Here is a 22,057-nt window from a genome sequence, read left to right on the forward strand (position 1 = left end):
TCTACAAATCCTCACATTTTAACACTGTCAGTCTTCAGACAACAACACTTTCTTTGCTCCATTATGAGAGTGTATTTGCATTTGATCTAAATATACCTCTAAGAAGGTTCATTGTTTCATTTAATATCATGACAACAGTCTTCTTCCCTGATTAAAAAAAGCACATTTTTACATATGCAAAGGTTCATTAACATTCCTCCATCCTGCTTTGAATACATAAAATTCGAGCATGCACCTTATATAAATTAACCAACTCCCTACCACGTTAGCTATTAGATACGTTTTTTTGAAGTACTTTTCACTTATTAGAAACATTCACAGACTGCATAGAATTACATCATTTATACTCTAAAAATGCCTTTAAACCATGGTATTTAAATGACAGGAGATACAGACAAGAGATAGGACAATGGGTAAAAGGAAGCAAGCTATAATGATTACTGATGTTATGTGTATTGGGAAAGCAGAGGGGCATAAAAATGAATAAATACTCTAGGAGCTACAGGTAGGACCAAACGGCTACAAGGTTCTTGCGGGAACCTATCAAAACTGCTATGTGTCATCCTATGGCTTTCAGACGGCACCTTTACGGTGACGGCCTTTGTGTCAAAAGCCTTTCGTGTCACACAGGCTTTGATTCAGCAAAACCATTAGTCGTAACTTCAAACATACTAATTGATTCCAGTGAAGTCAATGAAACCAAATTGCACACATTGTTCACATCTTTTGCTGCACTGGAAGTAATATGAATATTAAGAGAGGGGACAGGAAACGAATAGCATACAAAATAGCAATGTAAAAAGAAGGTAAAGCTGTAACTTTGATGGAAGAAGAAATGCATTTAAGCTGAGAGAGAAAATGTAGACAGAACACTGTTACTGCACTGAAGATAAGGGTGAAATCATGTGGGACAGTGATAGCACTGCAAGTTTCAGAATATAATGATGGAAAGACAACTTTTAGGCTGAAGCCTACCACACTGGAAAGGCTTTTGCCATCTACATGAATTAACGTATTTACATGATCTACATAATCTGCATGAATTAATGTGTAAGAGACCAGACAAAAGAAAAGTTAAAAAGCAAGTAAAAAAGGTGGACAAAACTTAATTTGCTTTCACATGATATCCACTGTTTCAAAATCAATAGATAATTGCTTTAAGAGAAATCTACATCCTTTTCAGCTGGAGACTAATAAGTACTCAAAGGAAGAAAACCCAAAAGCCTGAAACGAAATGAAGCTGTCACACAAACCTAGAAGTAACTTCGTATTCTTTCATCTTTAGTATCTTAATTCATAAGAAACCTATTTTCTTTGTGACTTGCAACAAGTATATTACATCTACAAGTGAATTCATCTTATTGATGATCTAATACTAGCTGTCAGTTCTTGCACAATATATGCTTAATTCCACACCAATGGAAAACTGCTTCAGCACGAAGTCTACTCTTATCTCTGAAAATGTTTGTAAAATTACAGAACATATAGATGCTACAGTAAAGGGGAAAACCCTAGAATATAGTATTTTATTTTTGTATTTCTGGCAAGATCAACTAGTAGCATCCACCTGGGCCAGAGAAATTGGTCTCAATGATCATTCATTACAGTTTTTAACTTTTTGCTTACAGCCAAATCAACAAAAGTCCTTACTGTATGGAGACATATTATGTAACCACTTACTTAAACCAGTTTCCGAAGTCTTAAGTAGATACTTAAATCTTACCTTCTGTGATACCAATACAATCAAAATAAAGATATTTCAAGTCCTTCTGTGATCTCTCAAGTAGTAGCAAAGAAATTCTGTGGTCAGATTACAATTTTAAAAAAGCTTTCTTTCTAGGCAGCTACCTATTATACTTAACAGGCTTAACACAATATGAGTCAAAGATCAAGAGTAAGTTATGTGAGGTGTCAAGTGCACAAGGTTAAAGGTAAAATTTTATGAGGTCAAAGGTGATATAAATAAAATATTTTGTGTCAAAGCAGCGACACAGACAAGATGTATATAATCTAAAGACATCACAGATGACAAGTGTAATAACTTTAAGTAGTACAAGTGTGTTCTCACTACAGATATCTTTACTGACTAAAAAAATTGAAAACAGTGATGAATAAGTAACTATGAATATTACAATGCTTCCATGGAATACAGTTTTACTTCTATATAATACTGTGGAAATTTTTTCTCAAGTATTTCAGAACTTAAATTACTGACTGCTTCAGTTGTGGAGGAGGCAAAGTCTGGCATTAACTACGCATGTTGAATAGAGGTACACAAAGCAGATCGCTTTGATAAATAAAATTGCTCTTTTGCTTTGCAGTGACCATATCTCTAGCATGTATATCTTACTCCTGCTCTTTGAGGAAAACAAAAAACAACAAAAAACACACCACACAGAGAAGGCCTCAGACCAACGAAATTTCGGATTACAACCGCATAGTTCAGCACTGTATACTCAGACTAATTAAAATATAGGTATAAATAATATATTAAATATCTACCATTGGAAGTATCTGTATGTTGCCAGTATACCAAATACTATGCACCATCTTGATTAAGGATATTTAAATCTCCCATTGTAATCATCAAGCTGTTCATTCAGTTAAAGCTGTTCTCTCCTTTTGATCCCACACAAAGGACACATTCAAGAAATCCCATACATTTAACCTTAATCTTGATCTTAAGTTCACATAAAAATGTTTTGCTGAAAAACATAGGATTTAAGCATATGATGTTGAACACCACAAAAATCAGGGTATCTGTGCCCTCTAGTGGAATTCTTTTTCACCAACTGGGCACAAAGGCAGCTGTTCCAACATGATCCCTTCTTCTGGAAGCTGGAATTGTTAAAATTATCAAATTAGACGTTGTGAATAGTGTGTAACACCCAGTCAAAAGAAAATCTAGTTCACTGTTTTCCTCCATATTCATCTGAGACAGCTGCCCAGCAAGAGCCATAGTTCAATTATCAGTAGCTAGACAGATAAAAGCAAAGGCCAGACAGATACTAGAAAATTTCAGAATTATAGATTCCCCACGCTTTGATGCGTGTATCAACATGAAAGATTCTGTGAAATCTCACAGCTTGTATTTCTAGGAAAATGGATGCAGTATGAAGCATTCTCCCATATATCCAGTTAGGTAAATCCTGCATCTAAAACCAAATCCAAACGCACAGAACTCCCACCAAACACTGTAAAGTGGGACAAAGAAACTGAAAGACAGTTTATGTACTTCTGTTACAGTTACGAAGGGGTCTGCAAACTCAGCAAAAATTTATTCCTCCAGACTACTGTATCTCTCTGATTTTCTTCTTCTGTTTTTCCAGTGATAACCACATCTGTGGATTTCAGTATCTCAGGGACTTAACTCTCCAAAGCTTTTTAAAAAGGAAAATATAAGATGCTACTACTGGATGTAAGAGCTGTAAACAAGATTTCAAAATAAAAATAGTAACAAGAATTGCAAAGGAAAGGAGGAGACAGTCAAAAATTAGAAGTACAGAGCAGTGTCATTTGAATCAGCTTGGCTGGAAACAGGTTTCTGAACACAATGAAGTTAAATCTGAATCGGCTCCGGAGAACTGGCTTGCACAGTATTTCTTCCTAACATCTGACAGGTATAATACTCAGGCATTCACAAATTTTTTGGGTAAGACAGAACTCAAAGTCTGACTGTTACAATTTGTCTCATAGAAAAAGGCTTGACTTAATACTGTAGTTCAATTCAGGCAGCAGCAGCAAGAAATTAAATCAGACAACCGTTCAGAAGTCTTTTCTTCAAAACAGTAGTTTCTTGGTTTAGTATAAAATCTCCGCAGGGCTTCCTAAGAATCACCCTAAATGCCAACTCTTCTAAAGAAGCTACTGAAAAACTAATTATTGTTCTTTCTAGAAATCCCAATATTTGCAAAGCATTTCCAATCCTAAATTTTTAAAGTAGTTTAGCACTATGATTTTCAGCATTATTGATCTTGATGCATACGACAGCATATCTGATAACTAAAAGAGGACTAAGATATTTTAAGCAGCAGGAAGGAACAAAAAAAAAAGGTTAGGCAAGATGCAGACACCTGCAGCACATCAGATTTTTATGATGAAAGGAAAAATATAGTGAGATGAAAAGCACCTTTGGATTAACAGAAAAGCAATTAGTCACTTTTTGTATTTTTTATACACCATGTATTTCAACTGGCAATTGCCTGAAGTATTTGAATCCGCTGTTTCTTTCATTGCTTTTCATCGACAGTCTATATTCAAAAGGCACTATTATTCCCATGCTAATACAAATATTCTTGTTCAATTCCTTTACAGGAATTTTAAAGACTTTCTTAGGCTACTCAGCTGTATGGCATTTAAAACTAGAAATAAAAAAATGGTTACAAAAACTTACCACTTCTTCATCTGAAAGCTCTCGCCCTTGTATACTACTGTTTTCTCTCACAGCCTGTTGGTGCTTTTTCCCTTTAATGTGACTAAAAAGGTATACTTCTGATGAAATCTGCAATGACAATGATTTAATAGTACATTTTTTTTCCCTTGGTAATTCCATAACCTAAAAATAACAGTATTTTAAATACAATACATTATATGTCAATTTATCAAGAGTATGTTCAGAATTTCAAGCACAGTACTTTATTCTTTAACCTAATTTACATAAATATCTTTGATGCAGGACTTAAGAGTAAATTACACAATGATTTTCTAGCCAGCAGTATACTAAGAAAGAAAAAAAATAATCTTGGTTTCTCATCTCACTTTCACTTCAATCTAACTTCATATATTGAACTTTCATTCTGAAATGTATGATCAGTGAAAATACAAGACTCCAGTCTGCTGAACCTGAGTTTCTGTTCCAGCACTGCCTGAAGTGATCCTGTGCAATCTCATTAAACCAAGTAATTTAGAGAAATAATGCTTTGTAGGATATAAGGCTTTATTCAGTAATGCACACTCTTTGCAAATCAGTAAAAACAGTTATCAACCAGAACAGATCTCCTTGCTCACTTCCTACTCAGTGACTGTATGGCTTCCTCTCCTCCACCATTCCTGAGACACAGGGATCGGTGGATACGAGAAGAGATACCCTGTTGAGATCGCAGATCTGCCTAGCAAAGTACCTGGCTTCCAACAGTGACCAAAAAGTGATACCTAAAGGAGAAGCAGAAGAGGAGACAAAACGAACACTGATTCTCCCTGTCCTGGCTTTGGCTGGAATAGAATTAATTTTCTTCTTAGTAGCTGGCAGAATGCTGTGTTTTGGATTTAGTGTGAAAATACTGTTGATAACACACTGATGTTTTCAGTTGTTGCTAAGTGATGTTTATACCAAGTCAGAGGGCTGGAGGGGCACAAGAAACTGGGAGGGGACACAGCCAGGACAGCTGACCTGAACTAGCCAAGGGGCCATTCCATACCATGGGATGTCATACTGAGCATAGAAACTTGAAGGAATTGGCTGGGGTTTGCCAGTCACTGCTGGGGGACTGGTTGGGCATCGGTCGGCAGGTGGTGAGCAACTGTACCATGCATGACTTGCTTTTTTTCCCCTTTTGGATTTTAGCTCTCTCCTTTTTTCCCTCCTTCTCATTACAATTATTATATATAAACTTATTTTAACTATTAAAAATTGTTCTTACCTCAACCCATGAGCTTCACTTTTTTTCCCCTGAATCTCCTACCCATCAGGAGGCAGCACAAGCAAGCAGCTGCATGGTACTAGTTGCCAGCTGGGGTTAAACCACAACACTCCCCCTGAACACTTTAAGCCTCCAACCACAGTTCAAGAACTACTTAAGCTTGATGTGGTTTATCTGTATCTAGTAACTTTCAGTGAAATTCAGTCCAATGAAATTTGTCCAATCATTCCCTGAACTCATATTAAATTCAAATATCCACAGGAACAACTCAGCTACCTGCTGTGTAAAGAACCACATTCTTTACTTTGCATTAAATCTAGCTTTTAACTACCTTCACCTGATGCTCCCAAATTCTTGCTTTTCTTATACGGGACAGCTAATAAATGAGTACTGTCCACACTTTTCATTCTACTAAAACTCTATAGTTCTTTCAGATCTCCCCTAAACCACCTGATTTATAGACAGAAGAATCCAAAATAAGTTGTACTTTACGAGAGCAGAGCAGGGACACAGTAAATTTAAGTACTCCCATCTGTGAATAAAGCAACATTTGTAGCTTCAAGGCTTAGGGTGGCCTTGCAATTCCGACAGTATTCAGTATGGACAGAGATCCAACTTACCATTACATTGCATAATGAGCACTGTTTTTTTCGTTCATATGGTGTAAGTTTTGGTGCATAATCAGTATTAGCATGTCTTCCACTACTTAATTCAGCTGCTTTCTCTTTTCTTTGTTCAATTTGTTCCATGTGCCTTCTAATACTTTCATCATGCTGAATGGAAAATAAAGCAACAAAGAAAAAACATGGTGAATTATAGCAAATGGGATTAAACTGTGCAAAGAATTACCAAATATTGTACAGTTAGGATGAACTTCTGTTAAGTAGAAACTAGTTTTTATTTCTGAAAGGCATTAAAAGCCAGCAGAAATCAATTTCTTTTTTTGTTTTATAGGTTATTATCAACTAATAATCTGCTGCAAATCCTTCCGTAAATCTTTGTTACATTTAACATTTCAGTTCTGGTTTTGTTCTTAATGAAACACTAGCACAGAATACAAGTTCAACTTTCAATTCTACAAATATGTAACTTACGTAGTGCTGTTTTCACATGAAATCACGAAGTACAAATTAAAAGTAAAATAAATTACTTGTTATTTATCCGCAGTAGCAGGCATAGTTCACTGGATTCTTTCAGAGGGTTTTCACACCTAACCTTCATGTCAATGGAACAAACTCTCAACTATTATTTAAAATCAGAGGCTGGGGTATGAACCGGTATTTAATAGCAAAACTGCATTTTACAGTATAAGTAAATGTAGCTATGGTGCTAAAGACTGGGATCAGAGCAAAGAATAATACTGAAATGAAGTTACTTGTACATACATAAACCATTCTAGAATAAGTACTTAAATGATTTACCATTAACTGAAACTTTAATATATAGTTCCATCTCAGAGCCTTCAAAATATAGTTTATCACTTTAGAAGTCTTTACATCTCTTGAAAAATAGTGGGTATCTCTTCAAAACTTTTGATACCTCGGTTCTCCACTGGACACCCAATTCAGCTGGACAGGGGAACTACAAGGGGCTCAGTCCTTATGTCTATTTTATGAAATAACTGGAGCCATTCATGAAACAAAAGGAAATAGCATGCCACACTTGACAGCATCAGTTTCAATACCTTTAGACAGCACCTGTGTGACCATTGGTGAACTCTCCACTAAATGGCATGAGAGTTTTTATGTATTGATTTTCCTCATGATTTAATTTAAAATTACTTTGACTTTTCTTGGAAAGTACAGGTTCACTTGTTATCATGTTCAGAGCTCTGAAATTAATGAATTCCATAGAGCTCAGTCCTGTTTTTTCCAGCTACAGAGTATACATTATACAGCAAGGTCCTCTTCTTAATGCAAAAGTCTAAAATCTCTTGTAAAAGTTAAGAAATTCGGGACACTGTACAGCGCACCATAACTTCTTCATCAAATAAAACATACATACATAAAGTAATTTTGCAGAAATTGTTTATTGTTGATTTGTTTTTGTTTATTGTTTTCAACTAAAGTATCCTTCTATACCTTCAGTTGAATCTTCTTCTGTAGTTCTTCCATGGCTTCTTGTTGAGCTGCAGTAAGAGCTGCCAACCTCTCTTCTCGATCTCTATCCAAAAGGTAATAAATACAGGAAAAACTTGTAGTAACGTAAAGCATGCATAATATGACTAATTTATGCTTGAAATGGAGAACGAGCACCCCAAAAACGAAGCTGAAGATGGCTCAGCAAAAAACAAAGACAACAAAAAGCAACTTAGTTATCAGAGAATACAGATGCTTCGATAAAGGCAGACTCTTGAACTTCTGTAGCAGAACCTGGATCGCACCTCAGTCCAAATCAGAGCAATGATAGTCAACAGAATGCCACAAAATAGTGATGAATGTGATACCCTGCCACCATTAGCATTCTTCAGCCAATAGCTATAGTCAGGGAACCAAAGGGGAGGAGTACAATGGCAAATCAAAGAAAAACCATAAAGCAATGAGGGAGGTCTCTTTTGTAAAAATGATGATTAGTGGAAGTTTGACTATATACACTTACAGATAACACTTTGACCAACCCTAAATTATACAGTCATGAGTGATGAACTGACGCTTTAGAATATTGCAATTCTAAATAATCAAGACACTAAAGGATAGCAAAAGATCAGGCACTTATCTTACTGTCATCTCCTGCACGTAACTGCAGTCAGGACCTATTTTGCTCACTGACCCTGTCTACCCTATATCTCTCTTCCAAAAACTGAATCGTCTCAAACTTCAGTTGTCCTCTTTGCTTTTAGCAACTCTCCTTCCCCTCCCCAGCAAAGTGCCAAAGCACAGCTGTCATGCAGGCAGATGTCAGTAAGAGACTGTGAATCCTCTAAGCAATCCTTGAAGAGATTAAGATTTCTTTTTTTCTGTCTGAGAAAAGGACAAGAGGTACAACTTAATCTGTTACTAAAACTATTAAGCAGAAACCTGCAGATAACGGTTTAAACAAGAACAACTTACTGGTGATCAGTAAGCCACAAAAGCTATTAAACCTTAAAAAGGAAGAAAGTCAGCTACTCATGCTGTTTGTACAAAAGAAATGGGATGGGAGAGAAACACTTCTCCTAAAACTCTGGCAGCTGTGAAGGGCCAGAGAGGTAAAACTGAACAAAGAATAAGGCATTCAAAGCCATTAGCCATCTCTTCAAAAAGCATTCTAAAAATAAAGTAGTTTGAGTGACAAAACTAGAAAGAATAACATAAAGAACATTAACCAGACTGCAGTGGTTTTTGTTTTGTGTGGACTTCTCTTTTTTTCTTTTCTAAACAGAAAACTCATAGAAAAAACCTGTCATTTCAGTAAAAGTAAAAGTCTCAGATAAAGTAACACTTCAAAACAAAAAGCCACAGAAAATATAAAAGCAGATAGAAAAGACGACAGGGAGGAAACAAGTCTAACAATAAACACTACACACAATTGTTCTTTCAGAAAGTATAAGTGAGTTCTTCCAATCACCATGGGGAGGAGGGGTGTGAGGAAGAGATGACGGATGAGAAGCATTAGGTAGTTTATGTGCTATCTCCCCAGAGGTATATAAAGGCTGAACTACAGTCTTTGTTTCCATTTTAAAGCGTTCCTGACTCACACATGAGCTGAAACAAATCACAAATAACACATGACCCAAAGCTTATTTTAGTTATTTCTTTCAATATGTGTGTTTAAATATTTGTTTAATCCTAGAAACTATGACAAACTGCTGTCACTGCATACTCTGGACTAATAATAGTTGAAACAAAATGCTGAAGTTTAAATTTATAGAGCATCAACATTACTCCTGTACAAGCCCTTTTGAAAAGCATGCTTTTTGCACGATTTGGTTATATTACACAGTTTTATGATTCCTATTGACAAGAATAAAATTTTCCATATTATGGATTTAAACTCTCTGGAATATAAAACACTCTGAAATTACATCTAAAACCTTAATGGAATCACATTTATGTATGTAAGGGCAGAAGGGCTTTTGAAGTCAGTTTTAAGTACACTATTCCTTTCATACAGATGCTTTAATCACCACCAGATGCACATGGTAAACCTTACAATGAAGAAGCTTTAAGCAGATACTCCAGAAAGTACTCATTCCAGCAAGTACTAAATCTTCAGGATAAGCATCAAACCCTAGCAAGTAGGAAAAAAAGCCCAGCAAAACAAAACATCAAATGATACCCCAAGGTTCCACCAGAACATGGAAGGGACGTTTACAGCCACCTTCCTGTCAATCTCACCTCTCCCGTAACTTCCAAATCAGGACACCTTGAATCCTCCTCTAAACCTACTATGTTAGAGAAACCTCAGAACTGTTATTAATAAAACAAAATGACCCTGAAGCCATTCTGACATAACATAATCACCAGATTGTAGGGCACCACACATACATTCTCTCCTACTCTTTCCCAAAATTACAAAAAAAAAAAAAAAGAAAGAAAACAACTCATCAGCATCTGCAAAGGAAAACAAATTAAGTAAGGTACTGCAGTATCAAGTACAAAGCATCTGAAAACTGAAGCACTGTACTAACAAAGGCAAATGGAAACTGCCGTTCTTCATGTCATACTGAAATAAATGGGATGCAACAAAGTAAAGTGGCAGATTTAAAATTTATTAAACAAAGAGCCAAGAATTACAAGCCTTGAGCCTTTAGACAAGTTCTAACTGTAGAAGACCTGAGAAGGCAAAGGTTTCAACGGGACAATTATTTCCCATTTGCTTACTGTGAGGGTTTCCTCAAATTTCAGAGAAACATAGAAGCCTTACACATGCAGTGTCTTATCTTCCCTAAAGTTCATAACCAAAATTCTCCCTGTCAGTCCTAATCTCCCTCAAATGTCTGTGAATGAGAATAAGATACTGAAGGATCCCTTCCAACTCCTATCTCATTGTGACTCTGGCTCAATGTATTGGGGAAAGGTCCAGTCCTTGAAGTTCTGGGCAAGGCCACAGATCCAATCCACAATTCATTAAATATCTACTTGAGAGTTGAATATCTTTATGATGTCAAGCTAGGATTACTCATGCCTTTGGAAGATGAAAGAAAGTGAGCAATAAATTTCTGAATATTTTACTTGGAGGGGAACCCCCCCCCAAAAAAAACTCTTCAAGACAATTTTGAAGAAAAGCTGAGACAATAAAAATGTTTGAAGAACCACTAGCGAACACTTCTTGTCATAGGAAAAACATAACTTCTATTTAGGTTTTATGCTATGCTTGTGGCAGTGGAACTGTAGGGAAAGGGAATAACAGGAGATGAATACAAATAGAATTTGGCAAATTAAACAACAAGCAGAAAGCAGTTTTCCTGAATCAGACTTCAAAGTAAACCCTTCTCACATGCTGCAATGCCACCCAACAGTCATCCTCTCTGTACCTCATGTTTTGCTCAAAACAAAGAGAGAGAAAAGCCCATATGAAAAACCTTTACAAACTTGATTATGGGCAAAATGAAACCAAGTAGTTAACAGGCAGTAGAATTAACGAAGCCTGGTTTCCCAGCTTTGCACTTCGCAAATGTAATCTCTGGTGTCTACAAAAAGGTGAAATCAAATTGATGCCAGTAAGTACAAAAGTTACTGGAGAGTGGAGGATATGGGGAACACGGTGACATTAATCTTGCTTCCTTTGGAAACTAAGCTAAAATATGAAAAAGGAAAATTATTAAAAGATCTTGTAAGCAATAAAACTAAGATTAATATAATAAAATATATCCTTGCATGTTATATTGTGCATGTATCTAAGGAATACAAAAATCTATTACAGAATTTATGACTACTCACCTGACTTTCTTTCAAACCATTCATCAGGAATATCATCTAATGTTACTTTTTAAAATACTAAGCCTGAAGAGTTAAGAAGGTACTATTGTCATAGAGAAGCTGCAGTTTGCTGAAAAGGGTAGGGAAGTACAAAATTACCGCAGTTACCTGGCCCTCTCCCGTGCTGCATCTTCTCGTGCTTTTTCTTTCTCTTGCCTCTGCTGTTCAATTCGTGCTTCTTGTTCTTTCCTCTTCATCAGCAGCTCCTCAACTCGGGCTTGCCGTTCTGCTTCTAGGGCTCTTTTGCGCTCCTAGTCATAGAGAAATAAATTCTAACTTTTCTTTTAGGGCAAAACCAAAAAGGAATTAACAGAAATTGGTTTTTAACATCTGCTTATAGAATTTTACCTTACTTTCATGATGGAGTGAGAACTGCAATTTTATTAGAGGAATATTATGCAAATATAAGTATATTCAGAAGCTTGAACATACATTGAAAGCACGGTTGTATGAACTAAGCTAAATATTAACCAGCCATATATTTTGTTCTTTCTGAGAAAAGTCTATCCACTATGAAAGCTTATAAAACTTGTTCAATAATGACAGCATTTGAAAAAAGTTTAACATCCTACAGGATACAGGTAATGTAGAAATAACATATGCTCCCATGGAATATTAGTATTTAAATTATGACTCTGAAACTGAATGATATTATAAAACAAAATTGATTCTGACAATTAATTTTTGTGCTCTCACTGATTATGTGATTTCTCTCTCAATATTAAATTTTTACTGGTCTCTGATTAAGAAACTATATGTGGTATTGTAAACCTTTCTGACAAAGTGGCTATACTTCTACCAGCAACAAATGTAAAAACAGATCATGTTTGAATTTAAATATAAGACATTTATGAGTGAACATTAAGTCAGTGAGTTTTACTAAGAGGAAAAGTGTTATTTGGTTTAAAGTCTGGGGAGAACTAGATTTTAATGGGTTCTTCAACTAATTTTACTGAAAAATTAGTCTGTTTTGTATGACAGATTAAATGAAAAACAGATATTTAAATAAATTTTAAAATATACAATACGTAAATATGTATGTTATATATAATTATATCTCAAGACATATGTATATAAAATTACATATAACATCCTTGCCACAAACTCCAACACTGTAAACACACATCACTACACTAGCAAATAAATTATCTTCCTTTCAGGAGATTGTATGAGATTCCATTAGCACAAATGAAAACTTGCTGGAATTATGAACATTTTTACACAGTTAAATGTAGACATATGAAAAGCTGAAAACATTACCCTTTATGCTTTATTCAAGCAATGAAGAACTACAAAAATAAGTGAACTTTTTGTTTCACGCACAGCATTTTATATAAGCAAATGTGATGTTAACTTCACTGTCTTCACCTTCACAGGCAACATAGCTTGGTAATGGATAATCAAAACTGTGGCTTTTACAGTAACCATATTCTTTCCTGCATAATGTTTCAGTAATAACATTGCACAAATTCATTAATATCCTTCTTAATAAAATAAGTAAGACAAGATATGGCATGCTTTAGTACAACTGTACTATAAAATTACCAAGAATACAAACTGTTTTACAGAATACACCCAGTGGATCATAAAAAAATATTAGTTCTCCTGGACATTCCTTACAAAGACCTATAAGGCTGCATTTGAAGATGTGCCAGTATAGCTTGCAGATTTTGGATAAGGTACCAGTGCTACTAAATGGAAAAGCAAGTAAAAGCTAAAAAAATTAAAAACTTTAGTAGATTCTGTAATTAAAAGTTAAAATAAGCTTGATGGAAGGAAAGGTTTAAAGGTGAATCTGCAGAGTTTAGTGTCAGGGAGAAGCAAGTAGACTTTACTGAATGGATATGAGAAATACTTGAGGTCAAGGAAGACATTGCTCAGTTAGATAAACAGAAGCACCCCAGAAGATACTGAAATTTTATACCAGTTTTAGAAACTTTGTGACTTTAAATTATGCAATTCCATGAAGTCCATCACTGTTACAGTAAATATAAAGTAGTTATGTTTAGAGGTGTGTTCTCCCAGTGGTTTAGGAGGTTTTGCATGAAGTTAAATTCCTATTTATAGGCCTGAACTCACATCATTCACTGCAGTTCACTTAAGTGGAATTATTTGTTCGTGGTTATACTAACTGTTAAAAGTTTTTATACAGGAGTGGGGCCAACTCCACAACAATGCAGGAAAAGTTTCCTTGAGAGGTCAATACACATAGTTCCATAGAGGACGGTCAGGGAAGCTACATCATACCTCAAAATATAAGGCTTTGCTCAACTGTTAAGCAACTTGGGCCTTGAAAAAGCATAGCAGGAAGCATCAGCTTGATCCTTTGTCTGGCAGAAAGGATACGGAGAGAACAGCGTGGTCCTAAGTGGGATTTAGCTCTGAAAGCCTGTCTGCAGCATTTGTTCTAGTTCAGCTACCAGCTTAAAAATGCCCTAATGCCTACACAACCCAGGAAAGGACTAAAAAAAAGGCAAAGACACGAAAGAGTCAAAAAAACCCAAAATACCAGAAAGGGACTCCAGGAAAACTGCATTCGAGAATAAGGGAGTATGAATAACTACAAAAAACAGGATCACTGAGATCAGGTTTTTCACAAACTACGTGGAAGGGTACTTCTCACTGATAACACAATCAACCCTTGGAAATCCGGTAACTTTTAACAATATATTCTCTCAAGAAGAGTATTATCCGGCACTTTTGGAGTACCTTCTGTCTCAAAAATGGCTTCTGAGCCACTTCAATAACATGCCCCATTTTTCAACAAGGAGGCAGTGCCAAGCAGTAGCAGGTGATTCTAAGTTCTGGCACAAGCTGGATTCACAGGTGACCTGCCTTCATGGTGATCTGAGGTTATGTATAGAGAAACAGGCTGTGTTTACATCAAAAGAAAACTTATGTTTTAAATTCTAACATAGAGAACAGTGCCAAAAAAGTGGATGCATGGGCTGGAAAACCTTAGTATTGGAACGCTGTATTAAAAAAAAAAAAAGAAACAAAAAAATCCAACAACCCCAACCAACCCACACCAGGATTCCAGGAACACAAATACATTTGCATTGTGGTTTTCACGGATCCTGTGAAAAGCATTGTAATTATGACAGTAGTTATATGATAAGGAATATTTTTCCATTTCCTCTCTCAAAGTTTTAAGTGTTACCAAAACGTAAGAATTTTTTTAAGCTTAAGACATGCATGAATCATCTACCCAACAGCTATAATACCTCTGCTATAGAGGTTTTAAGGTGTACCTTTCTCTTTCTTACTACTGAAACATTATAATCATACTTTTCTGAAGTTGAACAAAGGAGGCAAGAAAGCAACAAAGATGGCAAAAACGAAAAACAAATATATATTTCATTGTCTCCCTGCAACTACAGATGCATTATACCTGAACTGCTTCATCACGTGCTTGTTTCTCCTCTTGTCTTCGTTGACGCTCTTCTTGTAATTCATTTAAGCGTTGTTCATATTCTTTTAGTTTATTCAATACATCATGACGTTTGTTCTGAGCTTCTAAGGTGTTTATAAATGCAATTTCATTTACCTGCAAATAATGAGCAAGTGTGAGAACAGATATGAGAAGCTGCAACCAGTTTCATTCTTAGGGAATTCCATCCATTTGTAATTATCCATTTGGTAATTAAACTGATGTGACGCTTCTCCAGAATCGGTTGGAAAACTACCATGTTGCAAGTAAGGCTTTGGTTGTTGCGTTTTTCTGTTTGTTTTGTTTTGGTTGTTTTGTTTGTGTTTTGTTTGGGGTTTTTCTTGGGGTTTGTTTTGGTTTGTTTGGTGTGGTTTTTTCCAAAAAGGATAGCCCATGGAATATAAAAACAAGAATTTAACTGTATCAGAAAACCAAGAAACTCTGGGTAAATAACCAGGAAAATCTCAAGTCTTCTCAGCAATGAGACTTAATTAATCTATTCTCTCATTCACCAGAAGTGGAATGCCAAGACTCAGCTGGATAAAGCAATAAAATACTAAGTGCTAGTAGAATCCAAACAGGTCCTTTGATCCAACTTTAAATATATGGGTGCTTACCGAAAAATGAACAAGCTCACTGTCTTAATATTTCTTATCATTATAGCCTATTTCACAAACATACTATTTTTTTCAACCACTGGACAGTGCGTTACACAATAATAATAAAAAAAGAAAATACCATCAAAAGGCTGTCTTAAAAGTACCTCAATGTGTATACTAAAAATACCAAACAATATGCTACTACTAGGTTCAGGAAGGTAATCGTTATTTTGTCCTCACTATGATGCTGCTGAACACAGTTCTTGTCATCTTTAGGCTTTTAAATGCATATGCTTTAGAAACTTACCTGGATGGGAAAATTAAACTCTTCACATTGATTTAATAAAACCAAAATTTTAGAACTAAAGTTACTGATGAAAATCATAAAAATTTATCAGCTATAAACCACTCAAAACCTATGACTGAAATAGAAATTCTTTTGCTGTACTCAAAGCTCTTGCTCTGTCCGAATTCACAAAAGAAATGAGTAAAGAGAATATACACAGACGGACAACAACAAGTCACATAAAAGGTGGTAGGACAGTATTTATTGCTTTGTTTACTGACTGGAATCCATTTACAGAATTTTCAGTGAACTAGTAAGCACTGGGAATTTAGATCACCAGCTGGGCAGCAACAGCTACCATGATCTTCAGCTATACTACTCATCAGCTATTTCTCTAAAGCCTTCTGGCCCTATTAACCTTTATTTCCAGAACACAAGAACCTCAAGAGGCAGCAGATCTTACACATTTAAACACACACAATACGGGAAACATCTGCTTGGCTGGGGAATGACGACAAGTGTGATTTAGTTAATACGATTATAGAAGTGACAACAGTGTAATGAAATAATAATGAAGGTATGCTAGAGTGAATTAGGTAATCTAGTTTTAATCCAAAAGGCAGAAACAGCAACTAAGTAAAAAAACGAAATCAGTTTTTTTGTACTTGTCTTAAATATGGATGAACAGCTGCATCAATCACAGCTGGGATACATGCTCATTATATACTGTAACATTTTAGTTTTAAGGAACTGCATGTATCTTTCTTTACCTGGAAAAAACAGTCTTTAAAATACTTCATTCCTGTTGTGGTGGTTTTGGCTGCGATAAGAGCTGATTTTCTTCACAGTAGCTAGTATGGGCTGTTCTGGATTTATGCTGAAAACAGTGCTGATAACACAGGATGTTTTAGCTACAGCCGAGCAGCGCTTACACAGCGCCAAGGCCTTTTCTGCTCCTCGTCCCGCCCCAGCAGCCAGCAGGCGGGGGGTGCACAGGGGGCCGGGAGGGGACACAGCCGGGACGCTGACCCCAGCTGGCCCAAGGGCTGTGCCACACCGTACGATGTCGTGCTCAGCAGTAATACGAGGGGGAGGTTGGGGGGGGGCCCGTTGCTGAGGGACTGGCTGGGCATCGGTCAGGTGGTGGCGAGCAACTGTTTTCATTTGCACCTCTTGTCTGTCTGGGGTTTTATTTCTCTCTCCCTGTTATTTGCCTTTTCCTCACAATTTTCTTTGTCTCCAATTATTAAACTGTTTTTACCTCAGCCCCCGAGTTTTCTCACTTTTGCACTTCCAGTTCTCTCCCGTCCCACCAGTGCTGGCGGAGAGTGAGTGATGGCTGTGTGGTGTTTAGTTGCTGGCTGGGGTTAGACCATGACAATGTTTATCAAAGTAATACGAATAAGGTAAACCCAAGAGTGTTCCTCAAGTGCTCATCTTACAAAACTGCTTACTAAAGTCAGAAAAGCATTGAAAAAAATACTTACTTTAGAATAACTGCCACGTGCTAATTATGGGTTTCTGTTTGTTTCTAAGTGTTTAATAATATGAGGGGTACAAAACACAGCAACAACTATTGCTTCAGGACACAGAATGCTGGATCTAGAATGGATGTGTAACAAAGAAGGGCAACGAGCTCTCCGCACTTCTCATTCCACATGTTAGAAAACAGAATTAATAATCAGATAATCTACTCCTTCCAGAAGGACTAGTTAATATCAAAAATGTTGCCATACCCTGTGTGAGGAACAAAAGCAGCAAAACAACTATCAGCTCAAAATTTCAACCCACCTTTTCTTTCAGTCCAACACACCATGATATCTAGTAACAAGTAATTAATTTTAAATTCATATCAGAGAAAAACTGTCCAGTTTAAAGACTGGCATTTATCCAGTTCACTGTTCACACATGTTCGTATCTAACTTGCAAAATCCTTTACAACCTATTCACGAGCACTTTGAGATACAAAACATATACAACTATTAAATACCTCCCCTTTAAAACAAAGTTAACTTACCTTAGCTTCTTCCTCCTGTGCTTTTTTCACAATTGCTTGTAGCTGCACTTCACGTTTGAATTCTGCATGGAGTAATTTTTCCTCCATCATCCTGCGCCTTTGATCTAGTAATTCTTCTTTCCATTTCCGTACATCTTTCTCCTATATATCAGTGAATTGATCACTAATACAGTAACTGAAAATACAGCCTTTTTCCTCATAATTTTCTACTATTTCAAGCTTTAAAGTAATGAAACATTTTGATGCCCTAAACAAGCCTGCATTGAGTTTAACCCAAAGGACTCTGATTTGCTAACTGCTTCAGTTTGCTGAATTTTAGCATTTGTGTTGGATACACAACACATTTCTATGTTTATCACACTTCCCTGAACCTGAGTCAGTATGTCAGCAACACTCTCACATAAGTTCATGATTTGAAATAATGATTTCTTTAATGTCTGTGATGCACGAGTCACCTGTGAAAACTATGTGAACTAAGACTCAAAGGAAAATTTCATTTCACCCCTAATGTTAATCTCTTAACACTTCTAGACTATGTGGAAACAAAAAGCTTTTCTGAAAGGCAGCAGACCAGCTCCCCTGTATCACAGAAAACTTACCCTCTCCATTAATTTCTGAAGCTTCAGTGTCTTTTCTTCACGCAACTTTTCTCTCAGCTGTTGAGCTTTCATTTGTTTCTCTTCATGTTTCTTTTTTGATTCTGCTATTGTTCTTTTAATTAAAAAAAACAAAAAACCAACAAATGAGCAAAGGCAAGTTAGACAGCATTTACTGACAGTGTTGCAAACATTTCTATGTCCTTTTCAGTAAGAGAAAACACACAGGCCACTGGAGAGCAATTATTTCCCCTAAATGCAAATACTGGTCTTCTAGTCTGCAAGTGTTACATACTGCACAATGTATCACAAGCCTAGTTTGATTCCTGTAACACTTTCACAGAATTAAACTAGATTTATGAACAGTTTCACACAGCCATTGAGTTTGGTTGCTTGTTCTCACTGGCTAACTGAGACAGGTAACAACTCTAAAACCTTTTGCGTGATGGTGACGACAGTTTCTCATGCATGTGTATTCCATGTCCAGGTGGACGTGCAGGCTCTTCTTCCACTCTGTCTCCCCAAGAATTACTCTGGCGCCATGATTCACGAGCTGTACAGGAAGAAAACACACATTCTGAATAATGCAAAACACTCTGCTGGGAGAAGTGCAAATAATGAGGCTTAGTTCATCTTGAAGTTCTCTCTCAAATGGGTTCTCTTAAGCCTACATAAGGTGCAAACACAGGCTGAAGCATCTCTAATCCCTGTGCATTTTCAATGCTTAATGATTTTATTACACTTCTATTGTAATGCCAAGATAAAACTGGGTAACAAATTTTAAAATTCTAACAGAGAGACAGGGGAAGACAGCTGAAGAATAAAGACAAACACAGACAGTTTGAAGACACAAATCCATCTTTTCTAAGGAAACAACATAAAAATAATATAACTTGGAATAGTATTTGGAGATCCTGCAATATTCTGAATAATTAATAATATGCTGAAACCTTAACTAGCCATCAGTAAAATGGGCATTCTTCTAAATTTTGCTGTCATTTCAATGTAAGCACAGTAATATGTGAAAGTTTACCTTCATAATCTGCCAGAACATCATTCCAATCCATAGACATACCGCAGAAAGATATGCTTCCATTGCCCATACTAGCCTGAAATTTAATACAATCTAGACAGTAAAACCAAACTAATTTGCAGGTGTACACACATACTAAGCAGTGCCAGCTCAGCAACATTCAGCAATACTTCCAAACTGAACTAGCCATCCCAAAGACAGACCCTGTTCCTGTTGCTTCTAACAGTAGAAATGGAGACTTCTGCTTCTAGCTCCTGTGTGGTAGCAATGAAAATAACAAATCCCAGGTCTCCCAGTTTGGCACACAGCACTAAAATTTATGTAGTATGTATGTAGGCAGCAGGATGACCACTGCATCAGAGGACTCCATACCACTCAGCAGCATTGTGCTGCTGCTAAATATACCTTAGACAGAATGATATAATTATTACATGACACCATTTACTTTATTTGCAAGTAGAACAGGTTACATTAATGCAAAAATGAACACTAAAATTCTATATTCATAGTCCACTGACATCGGAGACAGCTTGAAATTGGGTACTTGAAAATAAACAGAACACTCACAGAGAAATCGCTATCATTGTCAGTCTCGATATTAATGTCATTGTTTTCCTCCGCTTCGATCTCTCTAGTTAATTGCTCTTCTTCTGCAATAGCACTAGCAATGGCTTCTTCATTTGCCTTTTCCAGGCGATCTGCTAACTCTTCTTTCTTAGCAAGGACTTCTGCCATAGACTGCAGGAAACACCACACCAGAGAAAAACCCAAAATCAGTAGCAGGCACAGGAAAGTGGTTTCCATATAGTTAATATGAATGATATGATATTTTGTTCAACTTCTAATAACTTGTAGCTCCTTTACTGCTGTATTTTGTGAAGTTAATTGAAATATAAACCCCACTAAAACGGTTATCAACTATCAATTCATTTAATGGCTACATGAAATGCTTATGAAATTAATTATCATTCACATCATTGCAAAATGTATTACATGAACACTGTCATTAAAAGCAATGAAGGCAGTTCTTCCCGATTATTCTTTTAAATACCTGGTCTTAGGGACTAAGCAATGCATACTCTTACAACATTAATGACATGCCCTGCTGTTATGTCCAGAAAAGGAATCATGCTGCAAAGTGTAACTTAAAGATGAAAATGCATCTGCAGATGAACTGTATCTGGAAACTTTACTGTAGTTAAACCAGTGGAATCTCAGGCTATGCTTGTTTTTCAACATGAATGACAAGATAGATAGGCAAGAATGTAAGTCTGAACATGCTGACCGATGGATTTTCCTTCTTTAACGTCCAGTATTAACTGGTTCACTTCCACTATGGCTATGAAACAGTGTGCCACAATACACAAATCAAGTGTTCAAAGCAATCTGATCAGGAGTAGTAAAATGCGCACAAGAGACACAGATCCCACCAAACTGTCAGCATCCTGAACCGTTAATAATAGAGAATCTGAAGCAATGTTGGTGTATGAGATGCTAGAAATTTGTTCTAAAAAGAAACAGATACCTGACTTGGAAATTACCTAGCATGAGTCCAGTTTATAAAAGACGTTAAAGGGAAAGCAATTTACAGGAAAATTTCTGCAAATCAAGTTTTTAAACTAGTTTATGAAAAAAACCAAGCCAAAACATAACCTGAAAGTATAACCTGGATTTTACATAGCATTACTGCAATTCTCCACTTAGACAATCCCCGTAAAGCAGACACACCTTGAAAACTGCCAAATTCTATAGACGAGAAAGGACATTCTTTTTGGGAAGCCACATAAAAACAGAATATTGACCTCACATTTGTTGCTTAAGAATGGCATTCATCCAAATTGCTAGTTATATAGGAAGACCCAAGAGGGCAGTTCAGCTAGCTTAGAAGGCAGAGGTCTACCCTTGTTGCTAACAGAATCTTGATATCCCATGTGTTTCCAGTTTGAATAATTAGCAAAACTGGAGTAAGAATTTAATGAGTGTGACTTAAAATGATTGATAGTGGAAGGAAATGAAAAATTATGCCAAACACATGTAAAAACATAATGAGAGCACAAATGTCTTTATTCCAAATGAAACATTTATATCCTCCTAGTTTAAGTTCAGAAACTTTACTAGAATTAAATCCTATCACTAAAAGTATCTGTGCAACAAACTATTTTTTCTACAGTACATACCTTATAGAGTTTTCCTTAATTTCTACAGCAGGCTAACAATAAACACAGAATGAGAAAACTAAGCCTTGTGTTTATTATTTACTCAGAAATCTTACAGGATTTCTTACCAATCTGGCAGCACTCACATTTGAAATATCTGAGGGATCCATTTCAGTTTCAGTTTTAGCTTCTTCCGTTTGATGCTGGTCTGTAGTATCAGCAATTAGTGAGGAAGCTTCATTAATCTGCAGAGTTTTTGAAGTACAGTCAGTATTTTTGAGAACCAGAGGTGTCTCAGAAACTGTTTGTAAGGAATCTTCTTGCAGTGGTGTGCCAGTGGTCCCATTGTCTTCTGACGCATGTGCTGTGAACTAACAAGAGGCATTTGCAAAATTAACACA

General features: G+C 36.3%; 1 protein-coding gene across 5 annotated transcripts in view; it reads right to left on the reverse strand.

Annotated features, from left to right (window-relative positions):
- The window catches only part of SCAPER (S-phase cyclin A associated protein in the ER), a 165,846-nt gene that overhangs the window by 101,050 nt on the left and 42,739 nt on the right, over nucleotides 1-22,057 (reverse strand). For all 5 annotated transcript variants that reach the window (XM_037393738.1, XM_037393734.1, XM_037393735.1 and 2 more), the window contains 11 exons: nucleotides 21,803-22,027; nucleotides 20,068-20,238; nucleotides 19,501-19,576; nucleotides 18,903-19,020; nucleotides 18,471-18,582; nucleotides 17,872-18,012; nucleotides 14,931-15,086; nucleotides 11,648-11,790; nucleotides 7,721-7,802; nucleotides 6,260-6,412; nucleotides 4,394-4,501 (listed from right to left, as the gene is read on the reverse strand). In XM_037393738.1, coding sequence (XP_037249635.1) covers nucleotides 4,394-4,501; nucleotides 6,260-6,412; nucleotides 7,721-7,802; nucleotides 11,648-11,790; nucleotides 14,931-15,086; nucleotides 17,872-18,012; nucleotides 18,471-18,582; nucleotides 18,903-19,020; nucleotides 19,501-19,576; nucleotides 20,068-20,238; nucleotides 21,803-22,027 — 1,485 coding nt within the window. The remainder of the gene's footprint in view (nucleotides 1-4,393; nucleotides 4,502-6,259; nucleotides 6,413-7,720; nucleotides 7,803-11,647; nucleotides 11,791-14,930; nucleotides 15,087-17,871; nucleotides 18,013-18,470; nucleotides 18,583-18,902; nucleotides 19,021-19,500; nucleotides 19,577-20,067; nucleotides 20,239-21,802; nucleotides 22,028-22,057) is intronic.

This window comes from Falco rusticolus, chromosome 7 (genome assembly GCF_015220075.1).
Source record: "Falco rusticolus isolate bFalRus1 chromosome 7, bFalRus1.pri, whole genome shotgun sequence".
In the NCBI taxonomy this organism is placed as follows: domain Eukaryota; kingdom Metazoa; phylum Chordata; class Aves; order Falconiformes; family Falconidae; genus Falco; species Falco rusticolus.